Raw genomic sequence first — 24,536 nt, forward strand, 5'->3', positions numbered from 1 at the left:
GCAGCAGGTTGTTGCATGACACAGCCTTTCCTCCACCTGCTGGACATGCTGTCCAGAACACAGCTGTTTTGTTTAGACAAGGGACATTTATATAAATTGGTACCAAGATTCCCAGGGAAAGAACATGTAATGCTTATATGTGCTGAATATGGCAAACTACTACTGACCATCACTTTGAATGCTGTGGTCAAAGGTATTGCTCAGGCCCCTTCATGACCACCAGAGGTCGGTGCCTGAGTAACGCACCCAAGCACCATTGGAAGTTCTAGCTTATACAGGCACATTCTTCTGACTGCTACTGACCCCAAGAAAGGCCAAGATGCTATGGTTATGTAGATACGTACCCGCTCTTCACTGTTGGCATTTTCCCCTAGACTACTCAAAACGTTCTCTACCCGGGCCAGGCGTCCCGAGAGGGAGAGCAAGAGGTTCACCACCTTATCCAAATCACCAATGAACATCTTGTATTTGTCAAACTCGTTAGGTTTGCATAGCTCATTGATCAACAGCTCCACCTCTTCGCCGAGAGCATTATTCATCTTAATGTCTGCAAGCAGGCCTTCCTTGGCTTCCTTCAGGATTTCCAGTTTGTGCGTCAAGCTCCTGATAAGCTCAGCCTGTCAGAAGAGAAACACATTGCCACTGGTCATTATCATAATCACACTGGTCATGTGGATGACAGCAACAAGAAGATAGGACTGCTGTCACTGAGAAGTAGGATCCATTCAGCAACAGCTGACAAAAGAGACATCAAGGAGGAAACAGAGAAGACTGAAATTCAACACTAGCTGAAAACCTGAATGCCTGATCAAATGCCTGATGGAGATATTTTTGTTCTACTATTAGTCAATATTTTCAAAAGATGTATCCAATTTGGTATGCCATATTCTGACAGCCAGCTACATATATTAGCAAGAGGATAATCATCATATGCATCTTTCTTCTTAAGCTGGTTTCAAGCCTCTGTCTGAAAAGAGGCATGAGAGCTACATCTCCTACATTATCCCTGCTCCCTAGCACAGCCTCAGTGTTTTTGTCTGCATGCTACACTTTATATTACCCACAGCTGTATGAAATAACTATTGGAAAAAATGAATTTAATGGTACGATAAGCGACTGAGCTAGAACTTGCTAATTATATATGCCTTAGCAAAAAAGAAGGAATTGCCCCATTTTTCCTCCCCCCTCTTTCAGTACACTGAAAGTACTGAGTGCTCTTTTCTTGGCCATCTCAGTGTTGAAGTGCAAGCCTCAAATTCAGCTGTGACCAAGGAGATTTTACCAGTGTTCACTGACTGTGCACACTCTGCCTCATACAGACACGAATTAAGCAAGCATTTACATCAAAGATACTCTAAATTTACTTAAGACACTGAGGAAAGACATGGAGAGCACACACCCATTTTGTGAAATGCTGACTACTATTTCACTGCTGAAGAAAAAGAAGCCCCCAGGGTTTAGTGACTCCAGAACTAGCTGTATTGCACAAATGCTGGAGATCCTTGTATCTGTTAAGATTTACAGGAAAGATACAGGCAAATGCAGAAGTCTGTGGCTGGGGGCTTGCAATTCTTGCTTCCATTTAATCCTAAGTGAGAACACAGAAAGCAACCTCTTCTCACAACGGTTGTGTATGTTCAGGCTTTCCTTTTCAGCTTGTGCACTGATGAGTCATCATCACATGTATGTTAATCTACTCTGCATACAAACACTGGGATGGGAGTAAATCACAAGGTTGCCTGAAAAGATTCTCTCAAAGTTTATGAATATAGTCTTCTTTCCATCAAAGTTGCTGGTAATTTCAAGTAGGAAGGTATAGTACCTGAAAGGAAAGAGGATCTTCAAACATAGGTCAGGCTGAAGATTGCTCTGAATTTGCCCTTATGCCCAGGAGTTGCCTGCCTGAGTGGTGTTTAAAAGGTAGGTTTCAAAACTGAGACGTGAACTGCACTGTTTAGTCAGACACTACTAGATGGTACACTTTTTGTGTGTGCATCCTTGGAAGTGCTGAGTTTCCTGGCTGCACTACAACCCATTTGCAACTTCCCTGTAAGTGCAGAAGCCAAATAATATGCTCTTAAAACAAATGTCAGGCTTATGCTACCATATACTACTAGGCTTTGCTGGAATGACTGCCAAGTCTTGCCATTTTTTAGCAGGGGAGTTCAAGGGAACATGGCAGCAAAGGTAATACTAGACCCCATCTGCTAGGATAAGGGACAGCCAGAACACTTTTACCTAGATTCTCCCCTCAATAAGACAGGTAGTATCCAGGAACAAGAAGAACAAGAACAAGAACAACAACATCCCCCTCTGCCTGTGATGCTAAAGCCACATTCAAAAAGCAGATTTGCATGAGGCCTGAGCTGCTCAGAGCTGATTGATAGCTCAGAGCTCCTCCTTGTTCCACATGCTTTGCAGGAGGTGCAGGCTCCTTCTAGCCCTCTTTCGCAGGAGGCAACTGCGCTGCAGGGAGTGAAGCATCTTTTCTTCTGTAGGCCTGTGAGTTCAAAGGGGACTGCAAAACACTTGCTTTTTGTTGATTAAACAGCGACTCTCCTGTGATCCTAAATGCCAGCCAACATATTTCCCTGGCGTATTTACAATGGAAATGAGCTTGATTTATCCAAATGACCCTCAGAGTAGCTGCCTTCTCAGATAATGCCTATGCAAATGTTATTTCACACAGACCATGAACAAACATGCCAAGGCAATCTCCCTGTCTGGGCCTAATCACTCCAATCTATTTCTGTTTTTCCATGCAAATGTAACCTTTGAGGGCTGGGACTTGTCCTCCAGTAGCAGGCTCACACTTACTTGCAAGCTTGTCAGATGCCTGCAGCTGCCCACTGACTCCTCGGAACAGCATCCTTGTCTTGTTTAATTGTGCCCCCCCACCACCATATTTCATGTTGGTATAAGCAGGCAGTCATTTTTGAATTGAACAGCACCCCAAAAAGTGCTACAGACACAGTAGGGCCTGTGATTACCTTTGAAGCTGTGCGCTCTACAACCAATGGCTTAGGCCAGCTAATTAAAACTGCAGCCAAAAGCCTTGTTGAAAGCTTTTGATTAGCTACACGTGCACAGCCTATCTGGTATAGACTTGCTGTGCAGAAACTATCTAGGACCACAGCTATAAGAGACGTCGAGGATTGTGAGTGTAGCTAGCCCACGCCAGTGCCATGGTATGATAGCTCCCTAGAGACACTGTCCTACCTGCACCTCACACAAAATGGGGCTACTATGTTTACAATGTATGGGACTTACTTAGATATTTGTATTCTTCAGCATCCTTAAACTCTGCTGTTGTACTAACAGAATACAATACGGGCTGTGTTACTCTGGCTGGTGTAATGTAGGATGTTCTAAATTTACAGGTAGACATGGCTGCTTTTGACATGAAGGTAGCAGGTGAGTGAAGGGATGCAAAAAGTCATGGAAGACAGAGCACCCTGGCCTTCAGCGAGAACTTCAAGGGATATTCCTCAGTGAAATTTAGCTACACTATGAGAGGAAAATGTTTTTTTCCTCTCCTGCCCTGCTCTCCTTCTCCTCCCCATCCCATGACTAGTCATTACACCCCCCATTATGCTGACTGAGATGAACATGGTTTTCATCATGAAACAATAAAAGATGTGGGAAAAAAAGAGTAAAAAGAGTTTCTCTGGTGGCCTTGAGTAGGGACAGGAGGTAAAATAGGTAAATTAGCCTCACTAAGGAGAAAAATCATAGAGTAAAACCTCACGCACTAAGACAGTACAGTCACTGACTAGATCCTGTTCTGTTTTCTGATCTATGTGTCCCTGCTCAAGCCACTTTTCCTCTCTCTGCTTCCTCCCTGCTTTCAGGCATAGACAGCCTCTTACAGTCTATACATTCAGCCTGGGGCACAATACAGGTCAACGAGAGGCTCATGTTAGATTTGCAATGAGCACTCAGAGAAGCACACTCCACTCACAGACATGTGATGGCAGGATCTAGGTTGCCCTAATGAAGCTTCACATGTAGCCTAAATGCACCCAGCTTCTGTGTAATGTGCAAGTGTGACATCCAAACGCTGACCTCAAATTGAAATGTATTTCTTTACTTTAGGACTTACTATTATTTTAACAAAGTAACCAGAAAGTAGTGATGCATGCGCTGAATTTACCTTTTTTTCATTGATGTCCAGCAGCTCCTCTTCCTCAGTTGCTTCTTCTGGCAAGTCCTTGATTTTATTAAGCAGTTCTGCTTTGGGTGCTGAAACGTTATAATAAGCAGGGCAAGTGACCAGAGTTACAGGCACTTCCTTTTCTTCTCTCCTACCACAGTAAAGAAAAAGGAGGAGTTCAGTTTGAGTTTCACTTTTTCCTATGCCTGGAACCATGCTTTTCCAGCAGCTCCTCTTTGACACCTTCTCAGTGTTATTAACCACAAATGAAATGGCCAATTCTCACCAACAGAGGGTGCATGTCAGCTGCTTTCAAATCTCTCCATTGTGCAAAAAAACTGCACAGCTGCCCTACTGTTTAAATGTTGACTAGTTACCAACTCTTAAACAGGAGATTTCTCCTTGCAGGTAAATCAGCATAGCCCAGCTGGTAATGGCTAGACTGACACTTTTATCTGCATTACAACATATTTCAGTATGGTTCTCCAGCTATCACTTATGGTTCCCTGTTGTAGAACACTGCAGGACCTGTGCTGATCTTAGCATCTCACTGAAGTAAGCAGCCCCCCACCCCCATCTCTTCCTTCCAAACCTAGGCCTCTCATTATCTGTTTGCAAGCCACCGGTTTAGGCTTGATTTTACTCTCACATCTGTTACCTTGCCTTGAACTGAACTGCTTCAGATTACAAAGGCTAAGAGAACAAAACCAGTATCTCCTGAGATGGTTCATCTCCTGCCACCCTACCAAGCTGAGAATCATTTTTTACAAAGTCTTGAGAGGTGAGCTCTAAGAGCACAAACAGCCAAGCTAAAGAGAAACAGCATTCAGAAATGCCCTGTCAGCCTCATGCCAGGAGACTAAGAATTATAAAGTAAAACCTCATGCACTGAGACAGTGCAGTCACTGGCTAGATTCTGTTTCTGCCTCTGATCTGATGTGTCCTTGCTCAAGCCACTTTTCCTGTCCCTGTGCCTGTCTCCACCAGTGCCCATCTATAGCAATGTGGAAGAATTCAGCACAGAATTTTTGCTTGTCCTTAAAAGCAAGCAAGCGGCGAGTGGCTGTGACATGAGCCAACAACCTGAACGAACAGTGCTTACTTGTCATCTTCAGATGCTGTCCTGATCGCTGTTTTCTGTGACATCTTTCTTTTCATGTTGTTCTCCTTCAGTAAGCTGGTTCCACTGGGGAAAAGCCCTTCCATTAAGTCCATAGTTGTCTTCATTTTGGAATCTGGATCCAGGATATCAGCCAAAGACTTATCTTTATGGACAATTTCTTTTGCTAGAGCCTCTGACTTGATATCCTCTGGGGTCTTTGTCTTCACTGGAGGAGCTGAGCTGAGTGTCCTGGAGTCCAGGTTGCTATTTTCTGGCTCTTCAGCAGTGACTTCTGGCTCTCTGTTTTTGCCTTCAGGTTGAGTTGGGGGCTGTTTATGAGAGCTTTGAGGTTCTTCAGAAGCAGCAACTAACTGGTGCTGCTCATCCACAGCAGATGGAGAGCTAGTCCTCTTTGATGCAGGCCAATTATTTTCACTGACACTGGTGCCCAATCCTGCTATCTCTCTCTCGACCAAGGCTTTGGGAAAACTTCGGAAGTTGCTATGGACAGAAAAAATCTGTGAGATGAAGAAAAACTTACTGCATAGGATGTTTGTGAACACATGGTGAAGGCCTAACACAGGTAAGTTTTCCTTCTCTCTCACCCATTTTTGTCTCTTTGCATTCCAACACAGAAAAGCCTACACTGTGAAGCCAAAGGCACCAGAAACATTTCATTCCCCTCAACACTGCTCTTTTGTTATTCCAACACAGAAAGAACTAGTGAGTAACCCACTACCTTGTGCGTTAAAGCAGGTGGTCCTGCAGTCAGAAGCACGGAGTGTGTTCAGAGACAAGAGGCAGCAGGGACACAGTTCAGTCAGTCAGTTTTCTGTTCAGGGGCTGGGGACATTAAGTCTCACCCCTTGGGAGAACCCATCTGAGAAGTCTCTGCTCATTTGTCCTTTTCATGTTGGAAAAGCAAATCACTACCACAGCCTCAGCCAGATTCTTCCCTAATGGAAATCAGAGCAGCTCCCTGGAAGTGAGGGAAGCTGTGCCAAGTTAAACCAGCCAGACATCTAGCCCAAACTCCTATCCTTCAGGAAAAATCCCCTATACAATGCTACTGTGGCATATTTGTGTTGTCATTTCTTGGCATATAGTCATTGTTTCATAAGAGGATTATTTGGTGCCAGGTCTGCAGTGTATTCTGGGAACCACTAACAGTTTGGAAAAACATGAGTGTTTGTTATCGGATAGTTTTCTCTCAAAAACAAGTAACTGGAAGGAATCAACAGCCACTTTAACTGTTGATGCTGGAATGAGTAAGAAGAAACCACACTGAAATCCATAGGGTAACTGCTGGGGCAATGAGACCTGGGTAGTTTCTCACTCATAACCCCTTTTGCCTTGCCTGCTAAGCACCTGTCAATTCATCTGCTGGAAGACCACAGAGCTTTTTGTCTTCTTGCTTTATCCCCTGCCCCAGTCACACCATCTGACAATGCTCTTGGCAGCCAGCAAAGCCTAGTGGCAGTGAGTCTGTCCGGCTGTCCCTCTCCCCTCATAATGTGTACGCTCCTCCACAGCTTCATACTCAGCTAGCAGCTGTGGTCACCAGGGCATGCAGAGCTGTGGAGGTCAGTCACATTTGGCTGGAGCCCTGCATATCTTACTCCATATGGCCCTAAAATGCCTGACACACCACGTTACAGCTCCCCCTTACCTCACACTGGCCTCCTCTGAGAACCTGGCGGATTTGTCTCCAGCTGCCCCATTCCCCTCAAGTGCCGCTGGTGGGGGAGGAGAAGGGAATTCCTCCATGCCATTTGCTGAAGTGCAAGAGCTCAGAGGAGGATGGAGTGGCAGCGAGGATGAGAAGGGTTGAGCAACGACACCAGGCTGCGAAGGAGTGACAAACACCTCATCGTCTTCATCATCCTGCGGCAATGGTGGGGGAGTAAGCTGAAGGCATGACTCTGAAATTCGGAGATGGTTTGTCCCATGGGGAGAAGGAGTCTCTGGGTCAGAGGAAGTGCTGCTCTGGGTTGGCAGGAACTGCCACCTCTGGGAGAGCTTTGGCCCGGCCACTGGAGGAGACATCATAGCCCTTGGGAAACTGCTATCCTTGACCGAATGAGCCCATGTCACTTTGGGAGGCAGGGATCTGTGAGGCAGCCCAGCTTTCCTTTTCCACATCATTTCTTCTGTGGGAGTCTCAGGGGATCTATCCTGGACAGCATCCAAAGACTGTGCCTGAATACTGCTGCTGCCCTCAGGGAGAATGGCATCTCGTTTGGCATGATGCTGTCTCAGAGCTTGGCAATCATCTCCTGCAGTCTGCAAATCTGAGGCAGTCTGGGTGGGCATATTAGGTGCAGACTGGCCAGATCCAGACGGAATAAGGTCAAGGAACAAGGGTTTAAAGCCCTGCTTTTGTTCAGGGTAGTGACTCCTTGCCTCTGTTGGGGATGGGACACAGGCAGAAGTCCTGCTCTCTTGCCTAGAAAGCTCCGAGACCTTGTGGTGCTCAGTTAGTGCAGAGGAACTGCCACCAGCCTCGCTGCTGGTCTGAAGATGGGGATAATAACTTGTAAATGACGTTTTTTCTGAGTGGCTTCTTTCCTTCTTGCTGACAGACCTGAAAAATCCAAAGACAGACCACGATAAGGCTAACAGTTAATCAGTGAGCAGGCCAAGCTATTGTACACCCCATTAAAAGGCAAATTATGCAACTATATCTGTGCCTGGTTCAGTGCCTGCTCAGCCAGGCGCAGTGCAGTTATGCTGCTGAAACTAGAAGTAAATACAGTCTATAATTCTAGGGACACAGAGCTAGATCCATTCCCACTCATCCATTCTCATCACTTCCAGTGCATGTTAGATCACATGCGCAGGCACACATGTGGTGAGCATCACAGAAATACTCAGTAGAAAAAAAATGCACTTTTTCTCTGGTTATTGTTTTGAGGCTCAGCTGTCAAATATATGAGTAAGAGTGTGAATAATATGATTTTGGACTCCAGGGAAAATGAATGTATTTCTACAGATCCAAGATTAATGAATCTTCTTTTGACCCAGCTATAAAGTTCAGAGTTTCTCCGGTAGCACAGGAACTAGGCAGCCATCTATATAGGGAAAATCTAAGTGCCTGGATTATTTTCCAGCCTCGCTTTGAATTTTATTACAGATACAGCAGGTAGTGATTGCTGTAAGGAAGACTTTTTGACATTATCTACTCTCAGACTCCTTTTTCAATTACTTATAATTTTGACAACTTGAGCTTTATAGGCCAAAACCTCCCATGATGCTGTTTTTGCTTCTTTTGGAAAGCTGCCATTGAAATGATTCAGTGATCTTCAAGAACAAAGTGAGGCAAAAACTGCACTATTTTAATTGCTAAATAGAGAAGATTCTTAAAACTTTGAGATCCTGTTAGAAAAAAAGAGCTCCTTTCAGATAGGGTGGTGTTACAAAAAGCAAGGCCAATACACTTGAACTGCAACAGGATATGAAGGTTGTAATTTCAATGGATTAAATTACTCTTCCCATCTCTTCTAAGATGTTCTTATGTGAATCCGAGAAAGAGTGGCTGGTCTAAGCGAGGCTCCTGCTTAGAACATGTAGCCAAGCTTACTTGCCCATAAAGCTATTGAGCTGGCAAACAAAATGAGCAAGGACAATAGTGCTAGCAAATCTAAGAGAAAACAGCTTAAAAACATGAGATCATACTGTAAAACAGTAAATACAATAAAGCAGTACTGCCAATACATTTGGTGTTCACAAGATTCACTGTTCAAATAGTCTAACACTTTCTATCCATGATGTTTGAGACCTGGGCCCCAAATTTGCTCTAAGACATACTGGTACAAATTAAGAATAATTTTGTCAAAGATATGGTTTGTTCTGGCTTTATTCTGGTTTTACTGAGAATAGAATTTGGCAGCCTTTGCTTAGAGGAGGGGATGCTTCCCAGACAGACAACTATTGGTATTGTCTGTGGTTCCTGGACAGTAGCAATGTGTATTCTTTTCAGATACTCAGTGTTTGTCAGAAAAGCCAGATGGTAATTCTCTAATTTAAAGACCTCTCCTACTGTAGAGGCAACTGCCGAATCTAAAACTGGAACAACAACCATTTCCAACAGCGCTTATGAGACGGCTATTGTACGTTACCTGGGGAACAACATAAGAGCGTAGAGCATTAAGTCATGGAGCATAAGTGACTGGACCAAATGACCGCTACCAGGACTTGCATAACTTCACCAATAGATGGAGTTTTCTCCTCTAACAAGGGAGGCACAAGGGGCGTTCCCACGTCCTCTCCAGTGCATTGACCAGCAGAGGCTCAGTGGGACCAGTAAGCATAATTCCTGCAGCCTGCTGTTGCCTCCCCTGAAGGGCTCATGCATGGAGTAAGCTGCAGACAGGGATGGGATGGAGCTGGTTCTATGCCAGAAGACTTCCTAGAAAGCCAGCTAATCTGACTGACAAACACAGGGCAGGCAAAGACTGCATCTCTTAAGAGATGGACTGAGGATGCTGCCTTATGCCATGACACTCTCAGAGGCCCAAATCACCTACATGAGCCCAACTGTGTTGTACTCACTCACACTGGGGTGGGGGAAGGTTCAGCAGTATCCTAGAAGTGGGAATTCTTGTGTTAGTCATTGGCATGTGGGTAAGGTCCTGCTCTACCTGCCCCTTTTTAGTCTGTGGAGGATTCAAATCTTGTTCCCACTGGGATTTAAATGCAAAACTTCTACTGGCTGGTAGGGAGTGGTTTGCAGGCTCTGGGCTGGGGCTGTGTCCTAAGAGTCAAGAGGGTTTTCCTGCCTTCCCCTGTCCCTTTGTTGTATCTTTTGGAAAAAACAGGACAGTATTCTGATCAAGAAGGGAAAGTGATCCCACAGTTTCTAGTAGAAATGTGCTTGCATAGCATACAAGATGCCTACACAGCACAAATATCATAAAACTGCTAAGCTAACAGCAATAATCTTTAAGCAGTAAAGCATGTAAAGGAGAAACCCACAGTTCATGCTACCACAGACTTGTTCTCAGGTGGCTTGTTTAGTCCAGTTACTTGGAAAATAGGCTGGGAAGAAAAGGAAATAACAAGTTGTTATTTAAAAGAATGATGAAATGCCACTTTTAGAAAAAAATGGAGAGGCAGAACAAACCAAAACAGCTGTACTTTTCTCTTAGGAAAATATGGAAAATTATTCCAAACCTAAGAAAAAGGATGTGTTTTAAATAATTTTTAAAAAGCATGCCTGAAGATAAAATGAGTCCCTCCAGAATGACATTTATGTCATCCTAGACAAAAAAAATTGCCAGCCAGAGTCTGAACTAAGACCCAGCTAGAGTACGAGCCTGCCTATACTTCTAACTGCCACTATGTGGCCCAGTGCTGCGTACTGAAACTTTTGGAGCCCACAGTGTTAACTCCCAGAGTGACAATAGAGCAGGAAGACATTTACTGCAGTTTTCTGAGAAACGGAGCTCCTTTTGTGAATAATTATTTTAGTCCCTTCTTCACTGTAACAAGAGTGAGCTGTTTGGGCACTTACAGCTTAGGGCAGGCATCTATTTATTACTTATATGTAAATACGACCAGATCAACTTCAGTTCTAGTTAACTTCAAAACAATTCACTGCTAAGTAGTTTCATAGTTATATATGCTCTAACATTCTGAGCTTTATGATTACACTCTTGTATTTTTAAAAACAGTTCTTGCTCCCTGTGCTCCATTGTTTCTGAGCAAAATATCCTAGCTGCACAACAGAAAGTGAATGCAAAGCCTCATGTTCAGCAAGATACTTGAGATCTTCCAGTTTTAGCCCATGTAAATGCTCACTTGCTTTTAGGAAGGCCGCACCCTGGACTGGGAAAAACCAGACAGAGTGAAACATCAAGGTATTTTTTTTCTTTTAGGATCCTTCCGTTATGGTAACCTCTGGATGTGACTCCTAACAGCAGATCAAACCTGTTTTGGAAGGCACGTAATTTGACTACTGCTGCAGAAACATGCTCCAAGATGACATGATCGGAGAGGAGATATTTACAGTGAATGAATGTCTGCAGTCAAAAAACATTGCTCACAGCAGCTTATTCCTTCTAACTCTACTGGGCATAGTGTACCCAAAATTGCACCCATATAGATGTTTTCTTTAGTTTGTCATGATCCAGCCATTTACACATGACAGCTGTTATTGGCAGCAGGATGACAAGAGCTAACTCTGCAGTGACAGAGGGGATACTAACATATTACCTACCTGGCTCCCGCACTGATCACGTAGAAAGGATCTCTCACCAGGGGGGCAAATCCACTGCCTTCCCTTCTCAGCAGGTCCTGGAGCACAAAGACAGAATTAGCAGCAAGAGAAAACAAAACAAAACAACAAAACATAGATGCCTCCTGGTAAGAAACCACTGTGTGTGCCATTTATGGATGGGAGGTAAAGTTGGTAGGGAGTTCCAGTCACCGGAGGGAAAGCAGGCATCCCTGGGGCTTTTACATATTGGTTAAATTCAACAGATTCATCCATCCACCAAGGCTCTGTCCCAGCCTGGCAGTATTTCCCCATGAGGGTCCCCAGAAGAGGAGTAGTACAGCATGGCAACTCAGTCTTCTTCTGTAGGAGCTTGAGCTATAGCATGCTCCTTTTCACCAGCGTGCTGGGAAGCTCGAGCACGGCATACCACGCTCCAGCTCCCTGCTCCTACTTAAAGTCTGCCTTTCCCAGACTTTTCCAGAGAGATAGGTTTTGAAAAGCTCTCACAAGTCCTTGCCTCTTCTACAAAGGGTATCATGGGACCTGTGTGTTCACCCCTGTTTCATATGCAAGTAAGGAGCAGAGCCATCTTTGAAACGGCCTTAACTGGGAAAGCTGAACCCCAAACCATCTGTCCCCAAGCAGAGAGAGAAGCTGATTGCCACCAAGGCTTCAAACTCCAGCCACAAGTGGAGGTGCTGAAAAACACCAGGAAGCCTGGCACTTGGCTCTTTTGAAAACCTAAGCACAGATGCACAAAGGTCTCAGGATCTACCTCCTCTTCAGGCATTTAATTCATCTGAAACCAGAGAAATTTAGTAGCTGAAATACCTTTGTAAATCTGACTCTCCCTCCCCTAGAACTCCCACCATAGGACACCAGACTATTACAAGACATGAAAGCAAATGCTAAGCGTGCTTTTGAAGAGGTTAGTATTTTCTCACATATGATCTTTTTTTGGCACAGAGCTCTTCAGCGTCCCCTTCCCCACGCCCCTAGTTTTTCACTTTTTTTGTCAGCATTGCTGCAGAGGGTGGGTAAGTGCTGATCTTGATTTAGGAGTCAGGGAGCTGGGAGATATGCAGGCTGAGACAGACTAAAAAAGCAGAGGGGAGGAAGGCGGAGAATGCATTCTGAAGACTGATAGCTAATAATTCCACATGGCTATCAATTTCCCTTTATCTTTAAACAAATTCCTACAGTGACATTGCAATGTGATTTATATGCAGCCTGCAAAGAACTCTACATATTGTGTACAAGACCCTGAAAAATATACAGTAAGGCAGTGAAGACTGCTGTTAAACTGAAAATACATATTTCCCACAAAAAATCTGAAAAGGCCAAGAACCCCCCCCCACCCTGTTGTTTTGGCTGCAGCCCGTACTTCTATAGTTTTGGTTTTGTATTGGAGACAGTTGAGAAGCAAACCTAACGAAGAGAGCATTTAAACATATCTTCCCTTTCAAACGATTACAGATCGGTGTACATATTTGAAGTCAAATACGCTATCTTGAATTGGAATTTAAGATCAGGATTTTCTGAAGTGCCGTGCTACCTAAGAGACTAAGTCCTTACTACAGGAGTGAATACAGCTAAACCGCTCTGGGAAACAGCAGTAAGGACTCTGCCCTCTTCTGGATTTGAGCTAAGACCCCGTGAGTTGGTCTGCACTGCTGCTCGTCATCTTCCTTGAGTTAGCTGCCAACAGGCAGACACTCCAGTTTGCCTGCTGCATGTATGGAAGATCAAAAATGAGCCAGCAAGGGGAAAAAAGGGGATCTCAAGAACCTCCCAACCTGTCCCTTGACCAAGACAGCAGATAAACATGAACAAGGGCTGCCTGCTGTCCAACTTGTCACTGAAAAGTAAATCTTAGTGACTCTTCTCACTCTGGAAGCCGGGTTATTTTCTTGCTGCTCTGGCTGTACTGGTAGGCAGAAAAAAGTTGCAGCTTGGCTTTCATGCTAACTCTTTTTTAAGGACTGTCCTTCTACTGAACACAAAAGACTTCATGATCGGCAAGTGTGACAAAGTGGCACAGATGAGCCTGTTGCCTGGGTGGTGTGGAAAAATACTGATGATGGGATGCGAGAGCAGTGATGATGGAAATGCATTCCAGTCACTTGATATTCATAAGCTCCCTTTTAAATTCTATTTTCAAGTGTAGTGTGAGATCTGAGGTCTTTGGAGGGAGAACATTTAGAATGAAGCATGCAAAGGGTCCAGAGAGATGACCCCTTCCCCCACCTCGGTTTGGCCCGTTTCTGAGATGCTGCCCAGGGAACAGCAGCATACTCTTGCTATAATTTCCTTTACATTACTCTGCTGAGTGCTACTTTATTGCACCTAGATAACTTGCTCTAGGCTGATAGCAAGTATAAGAGTTGAAAGAGGAATCCTGGATCTCAGCTGCCCTTTAAGTCTGTGGGAACAGACAAACACTTTGAGAACATCTGGAGCAAGGAGTCTGCCCACATGTTTTGTTTTTAACTTCCTCTCCCCGTGATAAATTGAGCCTGGTGTGAAAACGGGCAGGGGGAGCAGACCTCTCACTGCTGGAAATCAGTGGTTCAACCAGTTGTAGTTACCTAAATAGATCCGAAGAGATTCGAACCAGCTGAGCTGGCCTGCGCATTTTTTCTCCAAAAAGTTTGCCGGTTTCTACTACTTATTGACATCAGAGTCAGTCGAATTCCTTATTTGTGACATCAGCCTAAACGTTCCCAACAACGAAGTGGGGCACGTGGAAAGAGCAGCCGGGCTCTCTGCTAAGCTTTCTTTGCGACTTTTCCCTCCAGTGCTGGAGGCAAAACATAGTGGTTTCTTGGCAGTGTCTCTCCTGAGCACCTCCCAGCTCCCCAGCTGCGGGGGCCAGTGGGAGCCGGTGTAATTTCAGGCAGCCTTTTGGTTTCTCTGCTTTGCATCAGAAAAGCAGTCTAATGCTGAGCTCACGCAGGACAGCAGCAGCAGCACATAAGCACACTAACGCACCTCACCAGAATCGTACTCTGTGCTTCCGCAGGGAAGCTAACAGGCAAGGCTAAGTGCCTTAGATGAGGTGTCAGGAGCAGCAAGAACACGTGTGCGTTACCGGCCTATGCAACAACATCACAGCACCTCCCCCTGAAATAGTTCCAGCAGTAAGAAAGCAGAACAGAAGCACAACCCCACCAACAAGCATTTAAAATAGCACAATGCTAATTAAATTGTAATAAATGGTCTGTATCTCAACATGCATTTAACCTCTCTATAACCGATTGAGCAATTGCCATGACCTAACGTCCGTGGTTCAGAGAACCTCGCCTGCCTCAGAGTATGATCTGCTTTCCACCTACCTGGTGTTTCTTTTCTGCTGTGGGAGTGGGAGACGACCTTGAGCGTATATGCACGGTGACCATCTGATTGTCGTATCTATCAAGCAAGTCTTCCACAGACACCGATTTCCCAGATTTCCTGGCAGAGGAGGGCATTTCGAAGACCCGCTCCTGTTTCCCATAGCAAGGCCGGCCCTGCAAGCCGAGAGCGTCTGTCTGTGTGCCTTTGGTGAGCTCCATTTTGGCTCTGTAACCCCGGCACATGTCTGTTTTCGGTCGGCTTGTGATTGAACTGTCACGGTGCCCTTTCTTCTGCTCATCTCCATTCAGGTTGAAGCAACCCATCAAACCAGGAGGAAGAGTAGAAGATACTCGCCCTGTCCTGGATATCCACTCCAGAGACTCCCTCCGGCGGTAAAGGTTGTGGTCCTGCAGTGAGTTCATGCTGGAGGCGGAGGAAAGGCTCTGGCTGTCTGGGCCGCCAGCCTGCAGATAGGAGCTGTGGGAGCGTTCCCTCAGCAGCCCCACATCTTGAGAGGACGGCCGTCTCCCCATTTTGCGCTCAATGTAATCAGCAAGGGCGTTCTGCTGGAGCTGCTTGAGCTCTGGTTTGGAGAGGCTGGCCGTGGAGGAAGCTTTGCCATCCCTTTCAAAGATCTTACGCCGGTCAGCCACTGTATTCTCTGGGAAGACAAAATGGAGGCCTTTTTTCTGGTGTGAAAAAGGCGACGGTTCGCCATCAGAGATGCCCACCTCATTCATCTTCTCTGGCTCCGAGTAAGACCTCTTCTTCTGCTCAGCTGTTAGCCGCTTCCGGCCCCCGATGCGTGAGACGTGCTGCGTCTTGGCATAGTCCAGGGTGGAGAGGCTGCCTTCTGTCGGCGTGACGCTGTGCCTCTCCTTCGGGGTATGGGGAGATGACGCTGTGCTCCTCATCCCCACGTGGGCTGAAGCAGGCCTCTGGGTCACCCTCTTGGGGGCACTCCCAAACGGGGGACTGATGCGCCGGAAGGATGTAGCCCTCAGTACCCTGGACTGAGCATCTTTAATGCTGTTCCTGTAAGCCCTGTTGAACGGTGTTTCCAACTGTGACCCATGGGCATCCTGGACGTTATCCTTCCAGAGGATCTCCTTCTCAGGCTCCCCTCCTAGCTGGAACGTGCTTTTGCTCCTTGGGAGCTGAGCCGCCCTTATTTGCATCTCATTTTCAGGACACATTTTGTAGTACTCACTCGGTCTGGGCTGCTTCGCCGAGGCCACCATCTGAAGCTCCACGGGGCGCCAGTCAGCCTCTTCAGGCTTCCCACTCCTGCCAGAGGGGCTGGAGACCCTGCCCAGCTCACTGGGCAGCTGGCTGGACTCCTGGGAGCCGAGCTTGCCCCGTGCATCCTCAAGGGTGTTCAGAGAGCACATGGTGCTGGAGGACTGGCTTGACCTGCTCGGCCCATAATGCTGGCCGAAGGTGGGAACACCAGTGCTTTGGGGCCGCTGAGTACTTTGCTCTCGCTGCTCAAACTTGCTGACCTTCTCCAGCACAGAGCAGCGGAGCTTGCTGGGGTCTGGTTTGCCATAGGGAAAGCTTTGGGTGCTACTAGAGCTGAGCCGGCTCCTCCCAAAATCTGAGGTCTTTGGGTGCTGCAGAGAAGGGGGCTCTTCGTCCTTTGGCTCAGCAGCATGGAATGGGGCAGCGCTTGTGCCCTCTTCCCCCTGCCTCGCAAAGGCCTGCATGTCCACATCACTGCACTGCTTGTGCCCTTGTCCCCTTTGATCCTTCTCCTCTTTACCATCGCTGTTCAAGGAGGACAGTCTGGTGCTGGAAAGCCCCTCACCTGGTGGCCCCTCTTTCAGCTCGGAGCTGTTTTGCCTCCTGGAGCTCTCTGGGATGTTTTGCAAGGAGCAGAAGCCATACTGCTTGGCCTCACTATGACCCCAGTGGTGGTGAGCTGCAGCCTCTCTCTCGTTTTTCTGTGGACTGCCATTTTTGTCCTCCTGGGATTTGGCTGCCCGGTCCTCTTTGGCCTGATAACGTGCTTTTCTCTCACTGGCATCCCTCAGCTGGGGCTGTGAGGCTTGAAAACTGTGCTTGGAGGGCTGCACAGTACTTGTGGTCTCTTGGACAGCATGCACTGCCTTGTAAGGGGGAAACAACTCCTCCTTTCTTGACATGGTCAAGTAGACTTCTGGGCCTGCAGTGTTAGGAGATTTATACTGCACAAGTTTTGCTGCAGCATCCTGCTTTCTCTCAGTAGTTGGAGGCTGGTAAAAAACAGTAGATCTGTTTGCAGTGCTTTGGTTTCCATTCTCATCAAAGTCCAGGGGGTTGCTGGCTGCAGCCTTGTCATATGAGACTGGAAGAGGTGGAGGGTACCCGCTTTCTTTGGCCAGAGCTGGATAAAGCGTCCCATTGTTGCTTGCAGAAGGTTGGGGCATCTGGGCGTAGTGTGGCTCTGGGGAAGGTACTGGATAGACACCAGTGGGCAGCAGGGGCTGCCCAGGCTGGGCTGACTGGGAATAGCTGTGTTTGGGCTTCACAGCGGGGCTGCTCTCTGGGCTCTTTTCCACCACGGTGTGCAGATGGCCTTCTCCAAAGGGGGTCTTCAGCAGCGGCCCCTGAGAGAAGCTGCTGACAAGTGGAGGCCAGGCCCCTTTTGGCTGGGTTCGACCAGGCTTGCTCGGATCTAAGCCAGAGCACAAGCCCGGCCTATCATGATGCCTGATGGCTGTGTAGCTGTCGCTGCGAGTAGGTGGCAAGGGAGGTCCCTTGGGGGACTGGCTTTCGCTGTCTGAGGAGCTCTGGCCTGGCTGTGCCCGGGAGGGAGCTGTGCTGTGCCGGCTGAAGCCATGGAGCCTGCCGTGGCTGCGACCATCTGCCAGGGTCCGGCCCTCACAGCTTGGAAGCAAAGCAGAGGACTTCACCTCATACTCCTCGGAGATCCCTCGCTGGGCATCATAGACTGTCTTGATGTACCTGATGTCGGCCTGCCTCATCCCCTCCTGCAGGCCACCTCGGGAATGCACGCTCTCTATGGAGCAGGAGTGCTCCTTGCTGAACGGAGGAGTGGGGTACTCAGGGATGCTGGAATTGGTGGAGAAGGAGCTGTAGGCTGAGTCTCTCTTGTTGTGGAGATGGGAGAGCTGGTCAATGCTGTTGGTGGACTTTGCTGGGGAGAGGTGACAAGGATGGTAGCCAGGGGAGGAATGGTCCAAGCTCTCCATGCTCCCCCGGGAACTGTACTGGTCAGGACTTCTCCTCAGATAGCCATGCTCGTAACCAGAGAGATCGCTGGTGGAGGAGCTGAGGAAGAGCGAGAGAAGAGTAAAAAACAACTGTTAGCAGAGGAGAGGCACAACAACTTATAAGTGAGCTCAGAAGCAAGATGTTTAGTTTTGAGGAGTGCAGATTAAAACCCATATTTGGGCCTTAATCCATCCCCTGTTTGCAGTCATCCCAGTTCGCAAAGAGGAACTGCTTGACATTGCAACACATGGCTCTTATTTACCACAGAGGGGTGGGAGGGAAATAGAGACAGAAACCCAGTGTATCTCTGGAGCCAGGGAAGATCAACCCCACCCATCAAACCTATCCAAAGCACTTGGAAAGCTGAATGAGCGCAGACGCCACTGAGGAGGATGAAAGGAGCGCAAGAGGCATTCTGAGGGGAATGTAATCTCTTTCTTTTTTTTTCCCATTTCATTTCTTTTTATGGAGATGAAGGCTATTCCCTGGCAGGCTTCCTGGAAATTCAGCTGTCCCTGGGACAGTTTGTTTGCTGCAAAAAAACCTAAACAGACAAGACAGAGAAGAGATACATGTGTTTGTGCATGGAGGCAAGTGTGTGTGGGGGTGCAACCATACTATCACTTTGAGAAAGCCCCAGGAAGTCTTTAAAGTCTCCTCACCATGTAGTTTTGCAGACACAGGTGCATCATGGCACTTACCAACATGAGTAGATAGAGGACTTGTAGCCTCCAGAGGCATGCTCATAAAAAAAATGTATGTAGAGATCTATCAGCTGAAAGGGAGCTCCTTTGCGCTGGCCACAGTTCTTTCATACCTCCCATGGCGACACCAAAAATTGCTGTCAGGTCCCCCTGTGCTAATCTCTCCTCTTGGGCTCAAGCAAATGCACTGAGCACTCACAAGCGTACCCTGAGGATTTCATTTCCTTTTCCTGTGTTCCCAACTCCCTTCCCCTGGATATGGCCTTCTCTGGTTCACAAGTGCTATCCTGGCAAAGCCCCAGGGAAGCCCCAGGAAAGCAGAGCCCACTGTCCCACGCAAGGGTGGCAGGGCAAGGCTAAGACCTGCATGCAGGAACAGCGAGCCCAGCCCAGGAGCAGGCCACTGCCTCGGCTGGCACAGGGGATGGCTGCACAGCAGGGAGGGCATGCTTCACCCCACAGAGATAACAAAACCAAACCTGCTTTGTGCAGCAGAGGAGCTGGAGATGCACAGCAGCTCTGGGAAGCAAGGTGCTGGTTCTGGAAGGCAGTCGGTGCATTTAAAAACAGCTAATAAGTGCCTGCTGAAGAGTCTTGTCCTAGATCATATCCCTACTGCATTAACTTCCCCCTTCCCGGACGAACACCCACAAACCCAAAGGACAGACACGGAGGGAGAAGGCTGCTAGGCACAAGCTAGGCACAAGGAAAGGCAAAGGGGAGCCTGTCTACAAGGGGAAGAAGGAAGCAGCTCTGCAGAGAGATGCAGAGGAACACAGAGACAGGCAAAACAGATAAATCTGGTTTACTCATTAGGATGTATCACTCTTTATTTTAATAATGATATAAAAAAAAATCTCCCTGGCAATGCCCAGTGCAGCGCTGACTGACTAACCACTAGGTGTTCCCCGTCAGCCACTCAGGAGATGCAGTCACGCTGTCTGCTTGTGCCAGCCAAAGGCTCTGCCAGGAGCTGTGGCTGAAGCAAAGCCTCTCAGTTGGAAACAAACAGGCTTCTGGATGAGCTATGCTGAAGGTGGAGAGGAACACACGTTTCTCCTGTAATTCTCTCCTTAAAATTTTTCTTTTTATGCCTTTTTCTGTTTTCTCCTTTCAGCCATGGCTCAGTCTCACTTGTAGAAAAAAATGAAGTTTAAATCCTGACGGCTATGGAGACATTTCCCCCTCCTGAAAAATTTAAACTTGTCCTCCTCATGCTGTTCCCAGAGTTTTGGGGGCCTTTGGGAGCTGTTTGGGGGACCCAAGGGGTATGTGTGCCCCAAGCAGATCTCCCGCCTGCAGTTTGCTTCGCCACACTGCACAGGCTCACAGGAGCAGCCCCAGCTCGCTGGGACCACACCACTGACTCCAGTCTGCCTCTGCTGCAGTTCACTGCCAAAACTACGTGTCTTGCAGTATCTTCTTCTAACAGTGCTAACATTACTAGTTTAGACAGACCACTGCACTAACTCCTTACAGAAACACACATGCACATAAAGTTATGATAAAGCTGACCCAGGCAGAAAGCAATTGCCAAAATCAGGAAATCCCTTGCTGAACTTCTCACCCTGGGAGTATATGGTCTGTGATGCAATACTGCTGGCCAGTCCTGCGAGGGGCTTGGTTTTGCTGACAGGCACAGTTACTCTGCTGCCTAAAGTCTTTCTTTCTTTCTTTCTTTTAAATAGACTTATTTTGATTTTAGATTTTTTTTTTCTTTTGTTATGAAAGAAGGCAAGGTGGAGAACACCCGTGAGTTTTTTGTCCCTCAGTGGGTCATGCCAGAGGCACTGAAAGGAAGAAAAATCAGGCATGCTGAATCTACTTCTGAGGAGATTTTGACTGATACTGATTTAATAGGCAGTGCCTACCCTGAGTGCGCCTGGAGTTTTTAAGACCTCAATTTCAACCCAAACATAAATGTGGGAATGGAGGTCATAGGGCACCTGGTTTCCATGTCAGGCAGCTCTCCAGGAATGGTTTGTCCAGTGCTACATCTGTCCACCATGGACTGCACAGCCTGAACGTCCACATTGCATTTTTTCATGGGGGCAGTCTGCGAGGGTGCAGAGCAGGACACCAGCTCCTGCATCCGGACCTGCAGAGAGCTCCCTTAATGTCCTGACACGGGGCTCCTGTCTGGGACAGGGGGATTTTTAAAGTAATTAATTGCCAAGATCTTCATCACTTTGCACAGCATCTGATTGAGGGAAATGTGGCCATTCAGTCCATATATAACCAAACAGGAACTGAAAGCCCTGCAAAACCCTATCTTAACCGTGGCTGTCTGTAAACCCATCAGCTGTATGGAGGTGACTGGGAATATTTTGCCCACAAATCCTTTGTCCCCTTCCTTCACTTCTGTTCTCCAAGATTTAGGCCTTTCCTTCATTTCTGTGCTCTAGATTTAGGCCCTAATCTTGCAGTTAGCATCATCAGGACAGAGCCCCGGGCAGGAGGCAGAGCCTCCCTGAAGGCAGCGATATGCTGGAAATGAGGAAGGCAGCAGGATCAGGGGACCTAGGTTAGAAGCACTTTAGCTTGGGAGACTGACTCCCTTTGCACAGGTACCTGTGAGAGATACCTCAGAACTGCCAAATGATACTAAAATTAAAACAGCAACCAAATACTGCCAGTCTCTTCTCATGGCCCCATCTAGACCTCATAGTCAAGAAAAATCGATGCGCATTTTAACAGCTGCCATTAATGTCTTCACCTGGGGACAACCCCAGTGCTGTCAGAAGCAGTCTGACCCCTCTAACGGTCCCAGGACACAACAGCTAGCAAGGCCATGAGCTTGGTAATCAAAGTGATGTGCAACAACCTGGGGCAACCGTTGAAAGGCTGCAGAAAAGGTGTATCTTTACAGATGAGCAGAAAATGGGTTTTTCTGAACTGACAAACTAGAGGAAAACACAGCAGACTGCTTTACATCTCTGCCTATGCAGCACATGACCACAGGTGTGTGGTGCTTACCTGGAGTGGTAGGACTGATGCCAAGGGGTGCCAAGCATACCCTGAGATATTTGCATCATGCTGAGATCGGGTTGGTTCTCTGCAAATTTGGTTGAATGCCAGGAGTGCGGTCGGCCCAGAGTTTCACTCCGCCTAGGTAAAAGCAGAAGGATTTTGCACATCAGCAACAGGTTGGCTCCTCCCAGGACAACGCATGCGAAGAGACACTGATAAATGCATTTAAAACTGGTCTTGCTCATTTCTGTTTCACTGCTACATTCTTGCCTTTTCTAAGTGACTCAAGAACTTCCGCACCTTGTCTGGCACTCACACAACACACTTCCTTGCACATTTCCAAGGCAACAGGCGGGGGCAGACAAGCAGAGAGTCACTGTCCTCACTGAGCGCAGGCGGTCATCCTCTCTACCTCACGGCCTTGCCCCTTGGGGATGAGCCCAGGGGCCCATTCACATGGATCGATTTACAGCCTGGGGCTGTGTGCAGACTCCCACACATTGCATCGAGCAGGGCAGCTCCGTTCGACTCTTCCGGATACCGAGTGATCACTTTTTTAAAGGTTCCCTTCATTTTAAAGCGCTGGCTGGCAAAGCCATCTAAAGAATCAAATACCACAAGGGGGTGGAAGCCTTGACGATGCCATTTTGATGTCTCCTCAATGCTTATAAAAACGCAGGAAGAGACATGACAACCAAGTGCCAGCAACGTGTGTCCTTCGCATCCCCGAGGGCCTCTCAGCCAGCCAGCCAGCCAGTTGTCCTGCGGCAGCGTGCAAGCCTGGCGGCGTCCCCAGGCACTGCCCAGCACGGTGGGCTTTCAGCTGCTTCCGTTGCCGGTGCTAAAGAAGGGCTCCAACAGTTCTTAGGGGAAAAATAAACCAACAAACCAGCAACATTATTTAAAGCATGTAATGATGCAATGAAAAATCAAAGCAGGGTAGTAGCAATGAAGTGCTCTCAATATGCTGCACCGACTTGTTCACCCCAGCTTGGGGGCTGCTCCCTCTGCTTTCTGCGGGGGATCTGTCCTCTTCTCCCTAGCACTCATGTCCACAACTGCGAACTGAGAACGAGGAGCAGCGCAGGATCCGTGCACCACTGCAGTCCCAAGCGTGACAGCCTGCAGGCACCGACAACGAACAAGCAGGTGACCCTGCTGAGCAGGGAGGTTGGACAAGATGATCTCCAGAGGTCCCTTCCAACCGTACTGATTCTGTGATTCTATGAACCTCACCTACCCATGGAGCGTAACAGCAAGAGGAGGATACAACAGACCTCCCATCTTAGTCTCGCTCAAATTTTCATGGCACAGCACATCCTGAATAAACCGGTAAATCGATTAAAATGTCCTCTATAGATATAAAACAGACACTTAAAAAGGGCTCTGTTATTGCTGCCTGAAACTGTGAAAAGATAGGCTAAAGGAAAATACAAAAGGCAAAAATAATTGTTTTAGGGTCAGGTCCTTAACTGGCACAAATGGACATTTGCACCAGCTGGTGATACGGTCACATGCTCCATTCAATGGGAAAGTGCTGGCAGGCAGTGGGAAGCAGTACTATTTCACCAGGATGTTTTGCTAGCCCTTTGCTACAGATTTGAGAAGAACTGATCATTCTCTGATTGTCAAAAAAAAAAAAAAAAAAAAGAAAAAAAAGAAAAAGAAAAAGAGAAAGAAAAAGAAAAATCTTTTTTTTTTTTTTCCCTTTTAACATCTGTTAGGACAGGATTATACTAATAAAAGTTGAACTGGAGGTTTATAGAGGGTGAGCTGAGGTGTGTTTAAAACAGGGCTCTTTTGTTACACTCTTTGCCCAGCAAAACAAGGAAGCTGAACACTGTAGGATGGGGAGTTGACAGAACCCTTTTTACTCAGAATAACCCATATTCTTGCTTTTTCTGATTCCTAAAATTTCTGTTGCAGGGATTTAAAGACTCTCTTTGTACTTTGGAGTAGAATGAGCACCCAACTCTTGCTCGGGAAAACATCCCGTCTGATCACAAGCAAACCATGTTCCCCCTTGATTTGATCAGTAAGAAGCTGCAAGAGAGCTACACAGCCAGTCTTCTGAGCCACAGATACTTTAAAAGCATTTTGGCCAATACCCTTGTTAAATACAACACGTGGACAGTGAAACTATGAATTCAAGTCAGAAAATGTGCCCTACCAGCCCGGCATGGGATAACCCTGCATTATTTCCGCACCTACCTGATCTTGGAAATGCGAATTAAGGATAACCGAATCTCAGCCGAGCTTGAGGCAGGAGAGGAAGGGCCCCGGCACACCCGGGCGCCAGCTCGTGCTGTAGGCTCACGCGGGGGGTCGCCGAGGAAGGGTAGAGGCGGAGGTGTCGCAGGCTGGCGCGCACACGCCTGCACCAAACAGCAGGGACCAAGGGCCTGACTCAGTGCCCATCAAATCGACTGACAGACTCTCCGTGACGTGGAGCTCAGAGGCTGTAAAGAAAGGCACAGCTGATGCTACCTGTGCCTGGGTGTGTGTACGTGCGTGCTCAGAGGAAAGCCAAAAAGTACCTGGCCTCAGTTTCTGTAACACCCAAGGAAAACGCTTGGCTTCATGCTACTTCCTTAAGTTTTATTTGCAATTGCTGTCGGCCAAATAGGGAAAAGGACTGAAACCGGAGCATAATACGAAAATGAGCACCACTGTGTCTACCGGAGAACAACCATCTCCAATTACAGATCTGAGGGCAATTGAACATATTTCACCTGCCAGTTCTGCAACGGCTTTTGGTTACACTTGTACTTCTCTAGAGCATAACTTTCAGAAACCAATTAAAACCGCTGCAAGATTCAACTCTTTGGCAAGTGAGGC

General features: G+C 47.3%; 1 protein-coding gene across 1 annotated transcript in view; it reads right to left on the reverse strand.

Annotated features, from left to right (window-relative positions):
• SHROOM3 (shroom family member 3) overlaps nucleotides 1-24,536 on the reverse strand; it is a 35,115-nt gene that overhangs the window by 1,331 nt on the left and 9,248 nt on the right. Inside the window, exons 2-8 of the mRNA XM_062574238.1 lie at nucleotides 21,705-21,836; nucleotides 14,808-18,081; nucleotides 11,473-11,549; nucleotides 6,925-7,839; nucleotides 5,256-5,756; nucleotides 4,154-4,304; nucleotides 345-617 (exon numbers count right to left, since the gene is read on the reverse strand). Of these exons, the coding sequence (XP_062430222.1) occupies nucleotides 345-617; nucleotides 4,154-4,304; nucleotides 5,256-5,756; nucleotides 6,925-7,839; nucleotides 11,473-11,549; nucleotides 14,808-18,081; nucleotides 21,705-21,763 (5,250 nt within the window). The 5' untranslated portion in view covers nucleotides 21,764-21,836. The remainder of the gene's footprint in view (nucleotides 1-344; nucleotides 618-4,153; nucleotides 4,305-5,255; nucleotides 5,757-6,924; nucleotides 7,840-11,472; nucleotides 11,550-14,807; nucleotides 18,082-21,704; nucleotides 21,837-24,536) is intronic.

Source organism: Rhea pennata, chromosome 4 (assembly GCF_028389875.1).
Source record: "Rhea pennata isolate bPtePen1 chromosome 4, bPtePen1.pri, whole genome shotgun sequence".
In the NCBI taxonomy this organism is placed as follows: Eukaryota; Metazoa; Chordata; class Aves; order Rheiformes; family Rheidae; genus Rhea; species Rhea pennata.